Source organism: Mastigoproctus giganteus, chromosome 14 (genome assembly GCF_048544385.1).
Source record: "Mastigoproctus giganteus isolate SK-2022 chromosome 14, ASM4854438v1, whole genome shotgun sequence".
In the NCBI taxonomy this organism is placed as follows: domain Eukaryota; kingdom Metazoa; phylum Arthropoda; class Arachnida; order Uropygi; family Thelyphonidae; genus Mastigoproctus; species Mastigoproctus giganteus.
Genome location: NC_143588.1, coordinates 38,943,156 through 38,963,024, shown reverse-complemented (window position 1 = coordinate 38,963,024; position 19,869 = coordinate 38,943,156). Strand labels below are relative to the sequence as shown.

At 38.7% G+C, this 19,869-nt stretch overlaps 1 protein-coding gene across 2 annotated transcripts in view; it reads left to right on the top strand.

Moving 5' to 3' along the window:
- The window catches only part of LOC150075072 (uncharacterized), a 366,189-nt gene that overhangs the window by 283,671 nt on the left and 62,649 nt on the right, over window positions 1–19,869 (top strand). For both annotated transcript variants that reach the window (XM_090388223.1, XM_090388222.1), the window contains 2 exons: window positions 3,179–3,324; window positions 15,722–15,784. In XM_090388223.1, coding sequence (XP_090244349.1) covers window positions 3,179–3,324; window positions 15,722–15,784 — 209 coding nt within the window. The remainder of the gene's footprint in view (window positions 1–3,178; window positions 3,325–15,721; window positions 15,785–19,869) is intronic.

Sequence of the window (19,869 nt, the reverse complement as noted above, 5' to 3'; positions counted from 1 at the left end):
CACATTCAGTTCTTTTGTGACCACGTCATAGTATCCAATCAAATTGGTCAGACAAGGCTTCCCCTGAACAAACCCATGCTGTGTCTGAATTATTACTGCAGTCTTGTCTAGACGATCCTGTAATGATTCTTTAACCAGTGACTCCATTATTTTTTGTGGAACAGAAGTCAAACTTACAGGTCTGTGATTACTCGTATCACCCTTTGATCCCCCTTCGTGAATTGTTGATACATTTGCACATCTCCAGTCCACTTCAACTGAGTCCAAGGATGTTCTCATAATTATGGCTAAGGGTTTTCATACTTCCTTTGCTGCTGTCTTTACTATAACTGGATAGATACCATCAACCCTATTTAACTTCAACAATTTCTCCTCCACTTTGCTGTCAGTTATTACAAAATCATTTAACTTCCTGAGAGTTTGATAAACATCTACTCTTCTCCTCCTTGAATAGCTCCTGATGTGTGAATGTAGATTGAAAATACTCATGTAGTTTGGCAGATACCTGAGATTGATCATCTACAGTCAAACGATTGATATCAAGTGAACCATGGAAGAGTACTGTACAAATTGGAGTAATATGGCATTAAGGGCAATTTGCTGCTACGGATAAAAGGACAGTTGAGTGGGAGAAAACAGAGAATGGTAATCAATGGACACTGCTGTTCATGGACTAATATTATTAGTGGAGTCACCCAGTGTTCAGGTCTTGGCCCATTGTCATTTATGTATTTATGAATGATATTGATGAAGGTATATCAGGATTAATGTCCAAGTTTGTTGAATGATATGAAGGTTGGCAGGGTTTGTTAATGAATGTAATGACAATACACTATTGCAACAGCATTATCTAGAAAAGTTGAGCAAATGGACTGAGAGGTGAAAACTGAAGGTTAACATTGACAAATGCAAATTACTGCATATGGATAGCAGTAATTCCAGAGTAATGTTCCAGCTGTGCGGTACTCTGAACCGTGCAGACAGGCTGCCAGGACAGCTCATGGGGTTTTGTCAATGATATACAGGAATTTTGCTGGTAGGTACAATGTGGTGATTTTCCCTTTGTATAAGGCAGGGGCGGCCAACTTAATTTGTGATGCGATCTACTTTTTTTTCTTCAAAATGTGCCGCGATCTACCATTTCAAGAATTTTATTACACATGGATAAAAAAGTTAATCAACACATATTGAAAATTGTTGTTTATAAATTTTAAAATTAAATACAATTCAGAATTCTTATTTTAAATTCATACTTATTTAAAATTTATATTTATGTGAAGTTTGTGTCTTCATGTCATCTGCCAAGCTTTCAAAATTGGGGGAGGCCAACCATAAAGAATCTTCCATATGCAAGTCTGTAAGAGTAGAGCGATTCTTTGTTTGTTTCAAATAGAAAAAGGCCAATTCACATAGACATGTGGAACCAAAAGAGCAATTTAAAAGTTCACTGCATTTTTTTACATTTCAGTACTTCTCTCGGCAAACATATTTCCAAATGTTGTCTTCTGATGATGTGGTTTTTAGGAAGATATTGTTTCGCAATGTAATAATTTCATTTTCAAGTAATATTTTCTCCGTTTGAAAAATCTCAGTGATTTTTTTTCTGCAATTTGTTTGTATCTAAGTCGACATTAAATGGATAAGGAATATAGTGAACCATGTCTTCAATTGTTTTAAAATCACTGAATTTGGTTTCAAAATCGTCACAACTTTCTCAATTTTAGAAACATATTTCTCACTATTAAATTCAAAAACAGGACATTTTTGCAAATGATCTTTTGCATAATTGCAAAATGATCGCATTTTTTTTCCCTTTGAGATCCTTAGCCATTGTCAAAAATTGATATTTACGTGCAGAAATACTACTAATCAGCGTGTTGAAGTGTCTTTCTAAATTTCCTTTTTTGGGTATAGCCACGGAAGCATTGCAAATCGAACATTTTTCTTTTATCATCATAAAAATGTGTTCTAGTTCCAACTCTTGATGAAAATGATACGTATTGCTCTTTTTTGTAGTATTAATTTTAAATCAAAGGTTATTAAATTAATGTATAAGTACTGTCCAGTTATTAATATTAAGTAAGCTAAATAAAAATTCAATGCATACACTGTATTCTCCACAACCTAACTGCGTGCATTTCCACTAGACAAACCTAGGGCTGCGCAGTGACAAGAGTAGTCACATGGTTCAGCGGATTTGTAATAAGCGTATATAGTGGAATGCATAATAATAATCTCTAGATTTTGACTAATCTTGTTTTTATGTATATTTAAAATTCGTCGTGATCGACCGAAATTAAAGCTGCGATCGACTTCTTTGGCCACCCCTGGTATAAGGCAGTGGTCAGGCCACACCTTGAGTACTGCATACAGGTCCGGAAGCCTCATTTTAAGAAGGATGTAGAACTGCTGGAATGAGTACAGAGAATAGCAACCAGCTTGGTGAGCAGAACAAAGCAAGCAACAAAGGATCTTGTTCTGAGCAGAACAAGAAAGGCTTAAGTTCTGAAAATTGCAGCATCTGCAGACCACACACCTGCGAGGTGATCTGATTGAGGTGTATAAGGCCTTGAATGGTTTGAGCAAGCTCAATGCTGATGGGATACTTTCTTTTGCTCAGAATTGTAAGGGGGCATAAATTCAGATTGAGAAAGACTGTTGTAGGATAGATGTTGGGAAGTTTGCCTTTAGCTAGCTCATGGTTGATTGCTGAAACAAACTTCCATCTTTTGTTATGGAAGTTGATGGCTTAAATAAATTCAAGGAAGAATTGGTCAAACGTTTCAAGCAAATCAACTCTTGAAATTTTTTTTTTTTTTTTTTGGCTGACTTGCTTTTTTGCATCATATGACTACTAATTGCTAATGTCAATTGCATTCTACTTTATTAGACCATTGACTTTTATTGTTTTTTCTTAAACTGCAAATACAGAGAATACATTTTAATAGAACGTTTTAGTGATAGTGTTACATTTATACATTACATATTAAATAATAGATTTTCATGATTGTGTAGCAAATGTAATAAGCCATAAAATATGCTAAAATGTGAAATGTAACAACTTTAATTCCATATTGTTAATATAGAAAGTTTTGCATACAAAAAAAAGTTGTGTGTTTTATGTCCTGAGAGAAAGTTTTGTGTATTGATTCACGAGATTTCACAAATTTTTTTGCAGTTGACATTGCAGGCTAGGCGACTGATTAAAAGACAGGGAGAGATAGCTACTGCTTTGCAGAAACTGAGGGATACCAACAGATCATTTACTAGATCTCAGGAACAGACACTAATGGGGAAGGAATCAAAAGAGACTGGTAGTCTGAGGTATCTAATAATTAGTTAAAGTTCATTATAGGTAGAGGTAGCCTTTTCACGATTGAATTTATCAGCACTATGTGTGCTCTAAGAAGTTATAGTTTTTTTCAAAATTTATAAATTTTGAAAATTTCATATAAATGAAAATGTACCCAAATGCTTTTATATTATTTTGCTTTTATTCTTTCTTGGATATCCAGTATTAGAGTGAAATTATTTTTTTTTAAATTGCAAAAAAATCATAAAAATAATTTTAAAAAAATTCCAGAAGAATTAGTATAAATAATAAACTTAATAGAAAAAATCACCATTGCTTCTATTTTGGTGTTTTACTATCTTCTACATTTTTTCACATATCATCTAATTCAATATCGTTGGTCTTAGATCAGAATTCTAGAGGATATCGGTTTTTGTAAACCCAAAATTTGAAAATGTTTGGCAGGTGTAGAGGTAGAACAAGAATAGATGGCCTTTGCAAGCAAAAGGTACCAGCCATCCATACTCTTGCCTCTTTGGTGTCAGGCCCACCACTGTGGTAGTTCTGGCACTGTATCTGTGCCAATTCTTCTTTAATGTAGGTTTAATAATTGTTGGAGTACAAAAAGTCCATTTACCAGTGGGTTAATCTTGTTCTGTAATAGCATTGTATAATCACATGAACCTTCTGATAAACTTACTAATAATACAAAGTAATTATTGTGACTGCAAAATATTTGTAGCAGTATATTATGAACTTCTATAGTTTTGAAATGAAATCTCTGCAAACATTGCATTCAAAGAAATTTAATGACTGTGTATTTTACAATGCATGTATTTTTTCATTTTTGTTGTTTTTTGTTTTGTTAATTGCAGTAGCATTGATTTCTACTGTTTTTTATTGTAGATATATAGTATATTTAGCAAGGGCCCATTTAAGATGGCTGGGGGATGCAGCTCCAGCTGCAGTAGAGGTTCCCCAAAATTTACTTTTATTACTATTTATTTTATATATTTAGGCCATCTAGAGGTAAAAATAATTGCGCTCAGCTTTAAGCCCAGAGAATGCTTAAATGAGCCTTGATTTTAGCTACATTGTGGATTAAATAAATTTTTGCATCCTACTCTGTGGAACTGTTTATAACATTGCGGCTAGGAGAGAATTTCTAAAAAATTCTTGAATGTTTGATAAATTCAGGAATACAAGTGTTTTCCTTGTAATGTTATAGCACATTACTGAAAATAATAATAGCTGTAGATATTTCTCTAGAGGTTTGGTGTGAATTTATTTTAAGGGAAAAGGAAACTGAAGTGAGCATAGATACAATAGTGGGTAAGAAGTTGGTTTGGGGATGAAGTGTGGAACACTTCCACAATAGGTTTTCATGATTATTATAACTGTTAGCTGCACTGTGGTAAATTAATAATTTTAGGATGATGGCTCTCTGGCTCTTTCTGTTCATTTCCACACTTTTTGGTCAGCTTTGCAAGCCTAATAAGGAGAACATTCCTTGGAGGCAATGCCTGAGCTTTCCTTCTCCTATGATTTTAAAATCACTTTTGTTTTGTGCTGCCATTCGTTATAAACTGTTTACAATTATATAACACAGATAAGATTATGATTATCGTGGAGGTTTGTTACCTAGTTTTAAACGACCTTGAAAACTTAATATGTATATATAAAGCGATTAAAAAGAAAGTGAGGGAGAGAGAGTGAAGATAATTAACAGTTATCTAATAAAATATGCATCAGCTTCAGTGATACTCAGATTTCTTGTCAAGATCACAGTGTTTATTTGGGATTACCCTGACTTGTGATCTCTCTCTTTGGGCATAAGCATATCACAGATATTTGTGCCTCCTCCATAGGCACCTCCGTAGCCAGGTGGGCAAGAGCAGCAGTGTGTAGCACATGCTTCTTGATTAGACTGGGGTTCAAGCCCGTGAGCCACCAAATAGGGAGGATGCGGAAAGTCAGGGAATGACCACCGCATATCCCTAGAGCAATATGGCCTTAGTTGCTAATGCTCCTAAAAATCAAATAACAACAACAGCCTCCTCCATATCTAAAAAAAAACAAAAAGACCTGGTATTCTTTTTCAGTGTTTCAGCATTCTTCTAAACAACTACTCACCCTGTACAAATCTCTGCCATGGAATATTGTTCCCACATCTGCAGTGGTGCTGCCCCCAAAATCTCCCTTCAAGCTTCTGGACTCTATTTAAAAGAGGACCATCAGGTTAATTAATGACTCATCTTTTACAAAGTTTCTCCTCTCTTTCTCTTAGACTTCAGTGTCTACTGCATGTCTTTTCTGAATTGGCAATGAATTCCCCACTCTCTTCTGGCGCCTGTGTAGCCAGGTGGGAAGGAGCAGCAGTGCATAGCACACGCTTCTTGATTAGACTGGGGTTCGAGCCTGTCACCACCAAATACGGAGGATGCTGTGAAAGGTCAGGGAATGACCACCGCATTTCCCGGAGCAATTATGGCCTTAGTTACTAATGCTCCTGAAAACCAAATAACAAACAAACAAACCCACTCTCTTCTGAACAGAATCCAGTCATTGTCCAACTCCAAACTCAACTTTTTCTCTTCCTTGTTTATTTCTTTTGGGAACACTTTCTTCACATGTGTTTCCCAAAAAATATTAAAATCTACATAAATTCAAGTCTAATGTCAACAAGTATTTTCTGTCTTTAGCCATCAACCCACGCATGGTTTTAAATATTCTAGGTTCTGATACTGTTTGTGTCTGGGACATTCATTAAAGAAGTTCTATCAACATCATTACCAGAACTTTCCAGAAGCTAATATAAAATATGACAGAACTGATGTACAATGGTCATTGTTTTGAAACTGAAAAGTTTGAAATGTAACAAATAATCACAAATCATTCTTATCAATTTAACATAATCCTCATAGTAATGCTGACTATGAAAGAACATTGTCTGGTTTAAAAACAGAGCTTACATCTCTTTCTGCTGAAGCTTTGGAAATACTGTTCACATCCAAGTGTATACATTAGTGTCATTGTTATTAACAAAACTTTGACTTGATCTTTCTGAAGAGTGCAATGTCTACAACCTTATCTCTCTTGAAGCAGTCATAATAATTTGATGTCTAACAATCTAAGTAGAAATTCAAAGGCTGAAAAATCTTAGGTAAGCTAATGTTTAAAAGTTTAATATTACAAGTAAACAATGCTGTGGCATGTATTTTAAAAGAAAACATGCATGTTGTCAGTGAAATTTCATTTATAGTGATTACTATAGAAAATTTTTATAGAAATATTTACAGAAATTTTTATGGAAATATTTATAGAAATTTCAATTAAATATTCAAGGAATGTGATTCAGTATTAGAAGAGATATAAAGTTTGTGTGTGAGAAAATTTTAGAGTTGAAATTACTGTTTATTCACAAAGAATGTGAAGTGGAATTCAAAAAAAGTCCCAGTTTTTGCCTCTATCGGTCAAAATCCATTTTCCTCCTACATAGTTCTCCAATCTCCATTTTATTTTTTTATAGCAGCAAACAGTTTCATAGCTGCCAGCTTTTCATGTTGAAGTCAGAAGCTATGAAATTGTTATTGATAAGTGATTATTGCTTTAAGAACATACCTGCTGACATTCATTTGTTTTCTGTTCTATGAATTGCATTCTGCCTTCTGATAACAGATATGCTAAAGGAGCTGACAGAACACCATGAAAGGAAGATCCAATTTTGGCCATAATTGATAATATTAAGAGGGATTATAAGAATAAATGAATAAATATTCAAGGAAATTGATACAGTGTTCAGTATTAAAGTTTGTTTGTGAGTAAATTTTAGTTAAAATTACTTTATTTACAAAGAATATTATAAATTTTATTTTGATTAAAATTTATCATATTATTATAATGATGCCAAAAAGAAAACAAATTGCTGTGTTTGTCCATTTGACAGACAGAGAGAGTGAAAGGAAGGGGGGGGGGAGATGGGGACATCCTCCTTCTCTATAGTTAGCTTATAAGAAGGCAAAATGTTATTCTGTGATATTGTGAATAAGTTGAACTTTTTGATGAATGTGGATATAGTGTCTACTGTCAAGTGCACCAGGGATCCCCACCCCCCCAACTCCATTAATATATGGTGAATTTTTTTTTGTAGTCTTTTAATTTTTATAATGTCCATCCACACACAGCTAACATTACCTGATTGGGTCTGAATTCAAGTTATGTCTTCTATAATCACTGGATTAACCCTAGACTTGATTGGAAGGAAACTCGCCTCAAATAATTTGATACTTGCATTGATCCCTCAAATGAGAGCTCAGGTGGAACAGACCTGGAATAGAGAATGTTATGCTACAAGATGTCATCCAATACGTCTTTGATCAGATGCATGCCAGAGTCTATATACAGGGTGTCTCAAAAATATTGGTACAAACATTTAGGGGAGGTAGGTAACATCTAAAGAAATGTGAAATGCATAGGAACCCATAACCGGAAACGTCATCGTAAGTCGGCACACGGCGCTGTTCGTCAATTCGCTAGAGGAGAGGGAAAATTTCTGGTTTATTCATTCAAGCAGTAGTCGCTGCACGAAGAGCATGCATCGATATACGAACTGTGCCAAAAGGAGTCGGGTCAGTGAGTGTGTCAGTCTAGTGATTTTGTGCTCTTACATTTCCTTTAATTTCAAGTGCAATTATGCAACCAAGTGTAGATTATTTCGGATATCCTGAAAGCTAAAGATGTCATCTATACAAAAGTTCCAACTATCGGCCCCGAATTTTTGAGGTAAACTTACTTTTGATAATTTTAGATAGACATAATTATATGCTTTAGCAGTAGTGACCGGATGCACGTGTATCATAGCACTTAGAGCGAATGCCACCCTGCTGCACGTACTCGCAATTAGGCTAATCCCTGCCTCGAGCAACAAGGCTCCAACCCTCTGCCTTTTGTTTCTCAGGAAATAGAAAGTAGCTAATAGTGCACCGTGTTTGTTGTTTACTTGTTTGAACTTAAGAAGGGCAAGCTATACAATAAGGTAATTTATCTCCAGAGTTTACAAATTTACCCTACTTGATCATTTATTTTCAATGTATGTAAATATATTTTTCTAAAACATTGAAGTCAGCCTCCAAAAAATCGCCAACTTAGTTCAGCCCCTATTTGACCACTTACTTGTGGTTTTTTGGCAATTACAACGAGCTCTGCTTCAACTTACTACGAGTAGAAAATCGTTTATCCGTATTCCTCTCGTTAATCCAGATACCCACTAAAACAACATGAGCGACACTGAAGTTGAACTGATAGTTAAGGGACAGACGGATTACCCAATCCGCTCAAGGAATGAGGCCCCGGCAACTGGGCAAGGTATGAATAAACCTACAAAGACCAAGGCCAAGAAGAAAGAGAAGGGTAGAAGAAGGTCTGCTACAGACGTCCCAACAACGAAGGAAGTCTCTGAAGAGGCTGCCAATGAATCATTCAGCGAATCTGACCATGAAGAACAAAAGAGTCAGGAAACTGAGCATGAAGGAAAAAAGAGTCAGGAACCCCCTATTACCCAGGTTCCCCCGTTGACTGGGACTCCAGTGGAACAGATTATTGCCATTAGAGGAACCCTAGAAAAATACATGGCTAAGCAATCAAGTAGAATTACTGCTGCCATTAGAACTGACGTGATAGAGATATTCAGTAAAATGGAGACAGTGGTCCAAAAATTGCACGTCGACCACGAGAGGCTGAAAGCAAAAATCGAAGTTCTCACACAGGAGGGGGAAAAACAAATGCAACAACGCTCCCGCTCCTTTTCAACGGCGTTGAGGAATGGAGCTCAATATGTGCCTAACCAACCAGGAAAAGTACAAAACCGAAATGCGGTAAGAAAGCCTGAATCACATGTTATTTTGGTTAAACCAGTGGAAGACGCACATTTAGATACCAGTGAAGCGGTCAAGGAAGCACTGACAAAAAACTTCAAGGAGCAGATGAAAACTGTAAAAATAAAGAGTATTAGAAAGACCAGGCATCCAGGAGTCTTAATAGAAACAGACACCAGGGAGGAGGCACAAACCATCCTGAATAATGATGACATGACAAATTTCGGGCTTAGGGCAGAAGCCCCAAAGAAAAAAGGGCCTTCAATTGTGATCTTTGATGTGGACAAGAGCTTAACACCAGAGGAGCTCAAAGCCGAGATCTTTAATAAAAATCTAAGTATATACCTGCAAGATGAGGCTAGCGTGGATGATATTATTCCGAAATACAAAACGAAGACCAAGTCACCTACAAACGTAAACTGGGTAATCGAACTATCAACCAGAGCATGGCAAATTCTGGGAGCTCAAAACAGAATATTCATTGGATGGGACAGCCATAGATTCAAAGAATATATTCCTGTCCGCAGATGTTACAGGTGTCTCCGCTTTGGCCATACCTCACATACTTGCAATCAGCGTGAATCCACATGTGGCCACTGTGCCCAAAAGGGACACGACTATAAGGATTGTCCTGTCAGAGATCAGCCGCCAAGCTGCGCAAATTGCAAGGCTGCAAAGGCTCCACACCAACATTCCATCCGAGATACCAACTGCCCTGTCTATCTAAAAGTAAAGAGTCTCTACCAAATGCGAATAAATTATGGATAGGATTCCTTCTCCCAATTACCAACTAGAGATAAGAATTGTACAATTAAACGCACAGAGAGCAAGAGTTGTTGCAGACCAGCTGAAGATAAAGGCTGAGGAAAAACAAATAGATCTAATCCTGCTTCAGGAGCCCTATGTTCGCTCTGGGGTGGTTATGGGCTACCCCTCATCATATAAAATTATCCACTGTACAAATGACCAACCATGGGCTGCGATTGTCATCAGAAACCCTGATATCACAGCAACCAAGATCACCCCACTGTGCACTTCCATCAGTGCCTGTGCCCAAATCATGACATCTCTTGGATCACTGTTCATCCTCTCTCTCTACAGCCATCCAGGTGAAGACATCACTGCTGCGATCTCTCTGATTGAAATGGCACTCCAGCTCCTCCCGGGTGGGCATCTACTGATAGGCATGGACTCAAACTGTCGCTCGCCACTCTGGCACAGTCAGGCACCAGATAGGAATGCCCTAGGAAATGGCTCAAGACTGGAGGACCTTATCCTCACATCAGGCTTACAAATCTTAAACCGCCCAGGACATCTACCCACTTACAGTGGCCCACTCTGGGAGAGCGAAATTGATATCACAATGGCTACGCCTGACTTAGCCAACAAACTTTCCGGCTGGATGGTCCAGGAGTCCTGGACCACTTCAGACCACAGAGCGATCACATTCTCCCTTGTTCGCTCGGTGGAACGCGTCGCATCGATTCCAAAGGACATTGTGCGTTATAATACCAAAAAAGCGGATTGGCAACGCTTCCTTGTGGAACTGTCCAGAAGGCTACCGGATGATGTTCCTCTACCGGCTTCACTCTCGCCAGATCACTGTGTACGCAATATTACTACCATCATCAAAAGTGCCTGTGATCTGTCCATTCCGCGTAGGAGGCCATACCGCTATGCTGTCCCCTGGTGGAATACAGACCTTCGGGACTTAAGAAAGAGGGCACAACAAGCCAGGAAAACTTACCAACGTGCACGTGCTCATCTTCCCCCACATGAGGTTGAAGCTGCCCGGGAGGCATATCGGGTAGTTAGAAACATGTACACCAAGGAAATTCGTAAGTGTAAGAAGGAATCATGGCACACCCTGGTCTCTACTATTGGCAATGAAGACCCATGGGGCATCGTGTTCCGCATCATCACCAATAGGCTGCCTAGAGGTGAGGTTCTTAGTACAACTCTCAAACCGGATGGCTCTTCAACCTTTACCTGGTCTGACTCAATAAACAATATTCTTGATTCCATTTACCCTACTGAATTTACAGCGATGTCACTGGAGCAGCAGCAGTTCATCGACAGTAATCAAGCTTATCAGCCAGAGGCTACGGAACCGCCCTTCACTATGTTAGAGATGAATATGGCTCTGGCTAAAATGAAAGATGGCAAAACGCCAGGTGCTGACTTACTCGAAGTCGACGTAGTCAAGATATTCGCTGAAGTCTATCCCACCACACTCTTGAGCCTCCTCAACAGGTGCCTTGCTGAAGGAACTTTCCCTGTACCCTGGAAGACTGCTACTCTCAAGCTGATCCTGAAAAATCCAGATAAACTGCCCCAACTTCCTGCTTCCTACCGACCAATTGCTCTGCTCTCCGTTTTGGCCAAGCTTCTAGAACGACTTCTGCTGTATCGCCTTTCCATCTGCTATACCGATAAGCAACTCACCTCACCATGTCAGTTTGGATTCAAGACAGGCTCCAGCACTGAAGACGCTATACACAACTTGATTGCCCAGGCCACACATACAACTTCAAAGTATACTCTAGCCATCATGGTGGACTTTGCTGGTGCCTTCGATCGACTGTGGTGGCCCAGTGTCCTTCGGAGGCTTCGGCAGGCAAACACGTCCAAAAACCTATACAATAGTCTAAAATCCTATCTCAGCAATAGAAAATTACAAGTTGTAAACAAATACCAGACTATGACAAGATGCGTTCACCGGGGTTGCCCCCAGGGCTCTGTCCTTGGGCCATTTCTCTGGTCCATTGTTCTGGACGAGTTCCTGGGGTTTGACCTGGGTGGAGCCAGACCCTTAGCCTTCGCTGATGATCTTGTTCTGGTGGTGCAAGGTGACACACGAGCGGCACTGGAAGCAAAAGCAAATACAGCTCTGGAAAAGCTCCAAAACTGGGCAGCACTCCACAACCTCTCAATTTCTGGTGAGAAAACAAAATCGATTCTCCTCAAAGGAAAGCTACAAATACGCAGGCCTCCAACAATGAAGTTAAATAACATCCCTATACGTCTCTACACAGAAGTCAAATACCTGGGAATCTACATTGACACCGGTCTTACCTTTCACTCTCATCTGAAGTACTTATCCACAAAAATCCGAAAGTATACGGCTATGATAAGAAGAGTCAGCAGAGCGGACTGGGGTTTGAAGCATAAAGCTTTGTCACTCATCTATAAAGCGGCGTTTCTCCCAATTGTGTGTTATGGAGCCTCAGTTTGGTGTACAAAGGCTATCCTGGAAAAGAACAAGCGTAAACTTGACTCAATACAAAGATTCAAGATGTTATCTATCTGCAGGGCATGTCGCACTGTCAGCACCCCTGCCCTACAGGCTATTACTGGATGCTTGCCACTCTATCTTGAGGTGATTAAAAGGGGACTTTACCATCGATTAAAGAAGGGAATTCCGACACAGTTGTTAAATCTTCAACTGCAACTTACCAATGACCTGAAACAAGAAAGAAAACGTATCTTCACACACCTTCAAGGAATTTGGCAGCATTCATGGGAAACCACGCCCAAAGGAGAAATTACCAGAAGATTCCTCCCATCCATTGACATGACTTTCCCGAAGTCTCCTTCCTGGTTTTCACCTGGTCTGCAAGTTACATTCCTGATCACAGGACATGGGCCCTTTCAACAAAAATTGACAGCAATGGGAATTGAAAGCAATCCATTCTGCCACTGTGGCGAAGAGGAGTCATGGGGGCATCTCATGTATGAGTGCCCTGCTTACGATGATTGTAGGCTCAAATTTTTAACTGAAATCCAGGAGAACCCTCGTAATCATGAAACATACCTGCTTCAGAATGAAACGACATACAAAGCCTTAACGAGTTATGCACAAGCTGTCTTTACCATCAGACGGGCAAAGTTTGCTGAACTTAGAGCTGCTCAGAACAACGACCTTCAAGTGCAAACACAAACTGGGGTCGGATAGCATTTTCCCAAACTGATAAAAGAGTAAGACTGAAGATTAAAATACTATGCTGGCATCATCATGGTTGGCACTCCTTGAAAAGCTGACTCCCAGAGAGTGCTTGGCCTTTGGCACTCGCACAGTGGCGCCTGCCCCTGTGACTTTTGATCCCTCTACCCATCCCCTATTTCTCCTTACTCGGGTGGACTGCCTTCTCTATCTGTCCACTTTAGCTTGTTCCTCTCATTCAGATCCCTCTTTCTCTTGTTCCCCAGACCTTCTCTTCTCTTCTCTTCTTCTCTTTTTTTTTTTTTTTTTTTTTTTTTAACTTGGTCTTCGTCCAGGACGCTCAGGCGACCCTGGCGGAGACTAGCCAGAGAATAATGGGCAGCCTGGCTACCTCCTAGCGGTGTGTTCGGGCAACGTGAGGTCCCACCAGGGGCCCTGCGGCCAAATGCCAGGACACCCAACAGAACCTAACGCAATATGTCATATACAACAGACAACACTTTTCTGGCATTTACAGTAGTTCTGTATTTCTTCACAGCGTACATATGGCGCAGATGTGAGAAATCACAGGTGGCGCCTGACCCTAACACTATGCACACTATGCACTATATACGAACTGTGAGCTGGCAGACATGCACCTAGTGTATGGATTAGCAGAGGGCAATGGACAAGCCACTCAACGAATTTATGGAGAATGCTTCCCAGACAGACATGTACCGGATCACCGTTTGTTTGCACAAAATTTGCATCAAAATTTGTGCGATTATGGGTCATTTAGAGGTAACAGGAGTAGTGCGGGCAGACCATGTCAACCTGAACTCCCACCATGGAAAAAAGTCTGTTGAATGCTGTTCAGAATAATCCTACTACCAGCACACGTGCCATTACCTCTGCCTTAGGAGTGTCTCGTTGCAGTGTACAGCATGTCTGGCACGATGATTCCTTACACCCCCCTTTCATAACTGAACCAAAGGGTTCAGTTACTGCTCACCCAAGATCATCCTGCTCGTGTGGCTTTTGCGCAGTGGTTTCTCCAAGAAAGTGTTCAAGACTTGAATTTTTCAGCCTATGTTTTGTTCATGGATGAGGCTTATTTCACTCGGGAAGGCTTATTCAGTTAGCACAATGCTCATGTGTGGGCTCCCGACAACCCACACAGTGTGTGCTCCCATGCGGCACAACATCACTTCGCAATAAATGTGTGGGCAAGTATGGTCGGTGACTGCTTAGTCGGCCCATACCTGTTACCATCTCGCATGAACTCCTTTAAATATCGGATCTTTCTTGAACAAGTTCTACCAGGGTTACTTGACGATGTTCCCGTAAATGTGAGATGCAACATTTGGTTTCAACATGATGGGGGCACCTGCGCATTATGGAAGGTGTGTTCGTGACCATTTGAACAGGCATTTTGGGCGTCGATGGATTGGCCGTGGTGGACCCATTGTCTGGCCCCCACGCTCACTTGATTTATCGAGACTTGATTTCTTTCTGTAGGGGCCCCTCAAATCTATTGTGTATGAATCGCCTGTGGAGACAGAAATGGATCTCAGGGCGAGACTCGTCTGCGCCGCTGCTGCTACTGTCAAAGAAATTCCAGGGGGTGTTCAACCATGTCTGCCAATCCATGCTGCGTCGGTGTCACGCATGCATCACGTCTCGTGGTGGAACCTTCGAGCATCTGTTGTAATATCATGAAATGCATCCATCTTGTACTCCATTGTTAATATTATGTCAAATAAATGTTTGCCACTAATTACTGTCTTGTGTCATTTCTGCTTCTTGTGCCTCTGCTACTACTTTCCCATGACGTTTCCGGTTATAGGTTCCTATGCGATTCACATTCCTTTAGATGTTACCTACCTCCTCTAAACGTTTGTACCAATATTTTTGAGACACCCTGTATAATGTTGAATAAACTTGTATTCAGAATGTGTCTGAGGGGGGGAGGGCAATCACACCTCATATTAATTTTCATCAGTGTAAATACTGATAAGTGATTATTGCTTTAAGAACATAACTGCTGACATTCATTTGTTTTCTGTTCTATGAATTTCATTCTGCCTTCTGACAGATATGCTATGTCACTGATATAAATTAACTTGTAATCAGTTGAAAATTTTCTTATTTATTCCTGTAATTCTTTTCAACCTCATGACCAAATTTGGTTAGAATTGGGTTATTCTTTTAGGTGTTTTGATTTCCATTTTATTTTGTGTACATGCTACATAGTAGAAAAAAAATGAGCTAACATTTTATGAGGGATATTATTGTCCCCCCCCCCAACATGAATAGGAATGCTATTCACATTTTGCCAAGTGTATTTGTTGTTGCATTTTTACATGTGGTTGAGATTAATTAACGAAACACAAGGATTGTCATGTGTTTTTTATTATTTATGAGAAGTGCATTATTTTGCTTTTTTTTTTTTTTTTTGGAGATTAAATTTGTCTAGTACTTCAAGATTTAAAAAAAACCAAAACAAATTTAAATTATAAAAATATGGTCATATTTTCATGATTGATGCAGGACCTGAAAACAATGGAAAAAAAAATATAAAAATATATGTTCAAAATGCTTTGTTTCTGATTTGCATTCCTTTTTGTTTTCCAGAAATTGTCCAGTAGAAGTTCCTGTTTATCTCTGGGGTAAGCAAACCACCTTACAACAGCATAGGTAGGTAGATAACAAAAATTGACTACAATTTGGTGTCTCCCCCCCCCCCCCCGCAAAAAGAGAGAGAGAGAGAGAGAGAGAGAGAGATATTATTGGTATATAAGAGGGCAGAATGTTCTGTGATATTGCTGAACAAGTTGGATAAGGTGTGTGTATATATATATATATATATATATGTGTGTGTGTGTACAGTTTGTTGATGTTGAATGCAATGAGAAAATGCCCTATGGGCAGAAATTATTGGCGATTGTTCCTTTTGTTTTATGTGGAAGATTAACTGGAAAAACCTATTCTGATTTTTATTTTTTAAGCAATTATTTACACAATTTACTAGTCGAAGTTCTTCATGCTTTCTGATGTATATTGTTTGTATATTACAGCATTCCACCTCACTGAAATGAGGCAGGATGCCATAATGTGTCTCACACTTCACTTTAATCAAGTAGCCAGAAACTATTTGGATGTGCATTTCCCTGATAAATGGATATATCATGGAGCTCCTGTTGCATTGCCAGCTTGCACCACAGAAATTGAATTTTAGCTGCAGGGTGTTCTGCAATCCATCATTTACCCACTAATGACATTGAAATGCTTCACCACCACATAGAACCCGAATAGTAGCAAATCCAAATAATACCCTGAATTTTTGAACGTGTCATGCAGTCCATGACAATGTGCATTCAGGTGCGTATTCAAGTTCCAGGCATAATTTGAGAGCACTTCTTTAAAGGCGAGGTGAATGAAATACATGAAATAGGCTGTAACTCTGAAACAAAGCAATTTCAAGTACAGCAGGCCCCCATTATAACGCGGTTCGCTTTATGCTGATTCGCTAAAACGCTGTTCTTATATTATAACCCGTATCTGACTATAACGCTGTCACAGATCAGTATAACGTTCTTTTACAGATTGCATTTTTGGCATATTTAACGAAATCGTTTCATTTGATGGAGTCGATCTTGAAAATGAATAGCAACAAAACGGCATTAAAATGTTTCCCACACCGACTTGAGAAATTTCCCCACGCTCAGTGAAATTTTCTCGCACGCTAATTTAATTGCAGTACAGTGACTTGTTACGTAGTTCCGAGATCAACATTTTAAAAAATTATCAAGTATATTGCTTGTAATATTTGCGTTATATGCATTTATCCGAAGTCTAGTCATCACTCAGTACAGTATTAGACAGCGTGCGTAACGGACAGTTTACTTGAACATTGTATCGTAATTAATGCAACCAACACAGTTACATTTTCGAAGAGTTAATAATGGCCGATAAGAATGAAAAAGCAACAGCGTCTGGGCGCAGGACGAAGACTATAAATGTAAGAAAAAGACTGAATTTGAAAATTAAATTAGACGTTTTGAAGCGAATCGATTCCTGTCAAAGACAAGCAGATGTGTTAATTAAATGTAAATTAAATCTATTAAAATCAATTTAGATTCAATTGGAATCTAAATTGATTCCAATTAAAATCATGAATTCAATTAAATTCATGATTTTAATTGGAATTTTAAGTTTAATTTTGATACATAAGTAGTTACCACATAATTTTTTATATGTACAAATATTTGAATTTTAAATATTTTGACCGACATTTGTGCATCTTTTCACTACCGTTTATTCTTGATTAGGAAATATCCTATGGCACCGACCGCAACTCAGAAATACATATGTTACCTTATGGGAATGCAGTGCTCGCATACCGTGGATTCATTAGCGCTCTGTTTTTCAGGAACAAATTATCAGCGTTAAGCAGGGGTCACCTGTATATGTTTATATGATCTTTTTTTTCACTGTTTCAGGTCCTGAATAGATTCTGAAAGTATAGCCTTCATATTACTAAGCACCTTTTATATGCAGCAGAATATAAAGATGGCCCAGTATTAAATTTACTTGCAGAAAGTATTTTCTGTAAGTAAATTTAATTATTTTCCACTACTCAGTAGTTTTCATCATAAAAAAATACTGTGTACTGTTAATATCAACTGTATGTTCATTTCCTTCAGAAAGTTTATATGCTGGTTGTAATATTTAAGTCAATAAGTATTTTCCGTTTAAGAAGTATTAAGATTTTGTTACACAAAAGACAAGTTTTATTTAATTTACATGATCTTCCATTCCAATTTGATGGATAATTATTAACATTAGGACCACATTTCTTAGATTAGGTGTCGCAATTTTTTTTTTTTTTTTTATGTACTACTTACAAGTATCTTGCTGTTTTTTGAAAGCTGTTTATGCATTGTGAGAGATGTATGAGAGATGATACACTACCAGTTTGTGCATGTTAACTGACCATGGCTTTATTGCATTAAATATTAGCCACTGAATTAATTTTTATTCCAAAATTCTATTTTTATTAATTTTATATCAGGAGATCTACCAGTATCGTAACTTAGTTTATGATCTACATGATCATAAACTAAGTTACGATACTTAGTTTAAAGTTTAACTTAGACAGAGATTTCGTAGATATTACTTAGTATCGGTAACGGTATCAAATCCACGTGTCACAAACCAAATTTTTTTTTAACCAAATTTAGTCGATTTATTAACCAACTGTTATATCAAATTATCATCTATAAGTAGATTATAGACCTAGTCAGGATCCTTAGTTTATTCTAAATTGAGATAGCGAGATTTGGAAGCTAATCAATACTTACGAGTCCGTAGAAATACCGTTCGTGATTCCCGCCATTTTTACACGATAGCATAAGCTTAGTGTCGTATAGTGCATAATATAATATTGTCAATTAATCAGTAAATCTATTAATCTTGATAAACTTTATTGTCAATTAAATTGTACTTTTAACTCTATATATATATATATATATATATAACGACTTAATCGTAACAAATAATTAATACATAACTATAGTGGTACACGTGATACGGAAGTTGTATAAAGGGAACTCGTAGAAAACACTAGATACCGAAAAAAATATATATATAACATAACTGTTTTGGGATATAACTTAAGGATTTAATTTTTGTTTTGAATTTTATTGAATTAAATCGGAATCATGACTCTGACCAGAGCAGCAAAGCAAAAGGCTCAAGCTAATGGGAGTGCTGTGGTTCAGGGGAGAACTGAGGGGGGCAGTTGCCCTCTGAATCACAGTCTATTAAAATGCACTGTTTGCTTGATGTTTGCGGAGCAGTCGGGTACGGGACATGATACTGCCAAGGGGGATGTCTTTGTGTGTGCACGATGTAAGGAGTGCAAGGAAATCAGGCGACAACTCAGCGTTGTTATGGGCCTTTATGAGAGCTTGAAGGACAGGGTGGATGCCCTCGAAGGAAATAAATTGAGGGGCCCATCAAGCTCTCAGCTGCCCACATCAACGCCAGAGCTTGCACTTGGTCATCAGGCAACACAGAAGCAGCCCCCTAGGCAGAATGCTCTGGTCCCACAGGAACTAGTAGTTGTTGGTGACTCTATTGTCAGGGAAACGGGGAACATACTTTGTAAAAACGATAGGTGGAATAGGACCAGGGTATGTCTGCCAGGGGCAAAGGTTGATGACGTTGTAGAGCGGATATCATCTTTTAAGGGCACAAAAGGTGATATAGTTGTACACGTTGGCACTAATGATATTAAGAGTAGGAGACCGGCGGAATTACTTAGCAAGTACAGGTCACTGTTGAAAAAAAGCCGTGAATTAGGGTTGAACTTGAAAGTGTCTGCAATTCTGCCCAGACACGATAGGAGGGAGTATATGATGAGAGCCTTGTCGATCAATTCGGCCCTGGAGGGATTGTGCAAGGCTCAAGGGGTAGAATTTTTTTCAGCCTGGACTGTACTTGTTAACAGGAGAGATTGCTTCTACAGGGATGGGATACACTTAAATAGAAAGGGTGCAAGAATTTTTGCTGATGCTGTCGAGGCAGTGTTAGGTGGGTCGGAAAACTGCTAGTTGGGGGGGATACAAGGACTAATAGATTAACAGTAGCCACTGGCAGAGGTGGAAGTGATTCTTGCACTGCTTCTATTCAAATGAGCAGAAGTCTGAAAAACAAGATGCAGGATATTTCAGAGACTGCTGGTAGTCATTGCGGTACAAGTAAACACATGGGTTGTG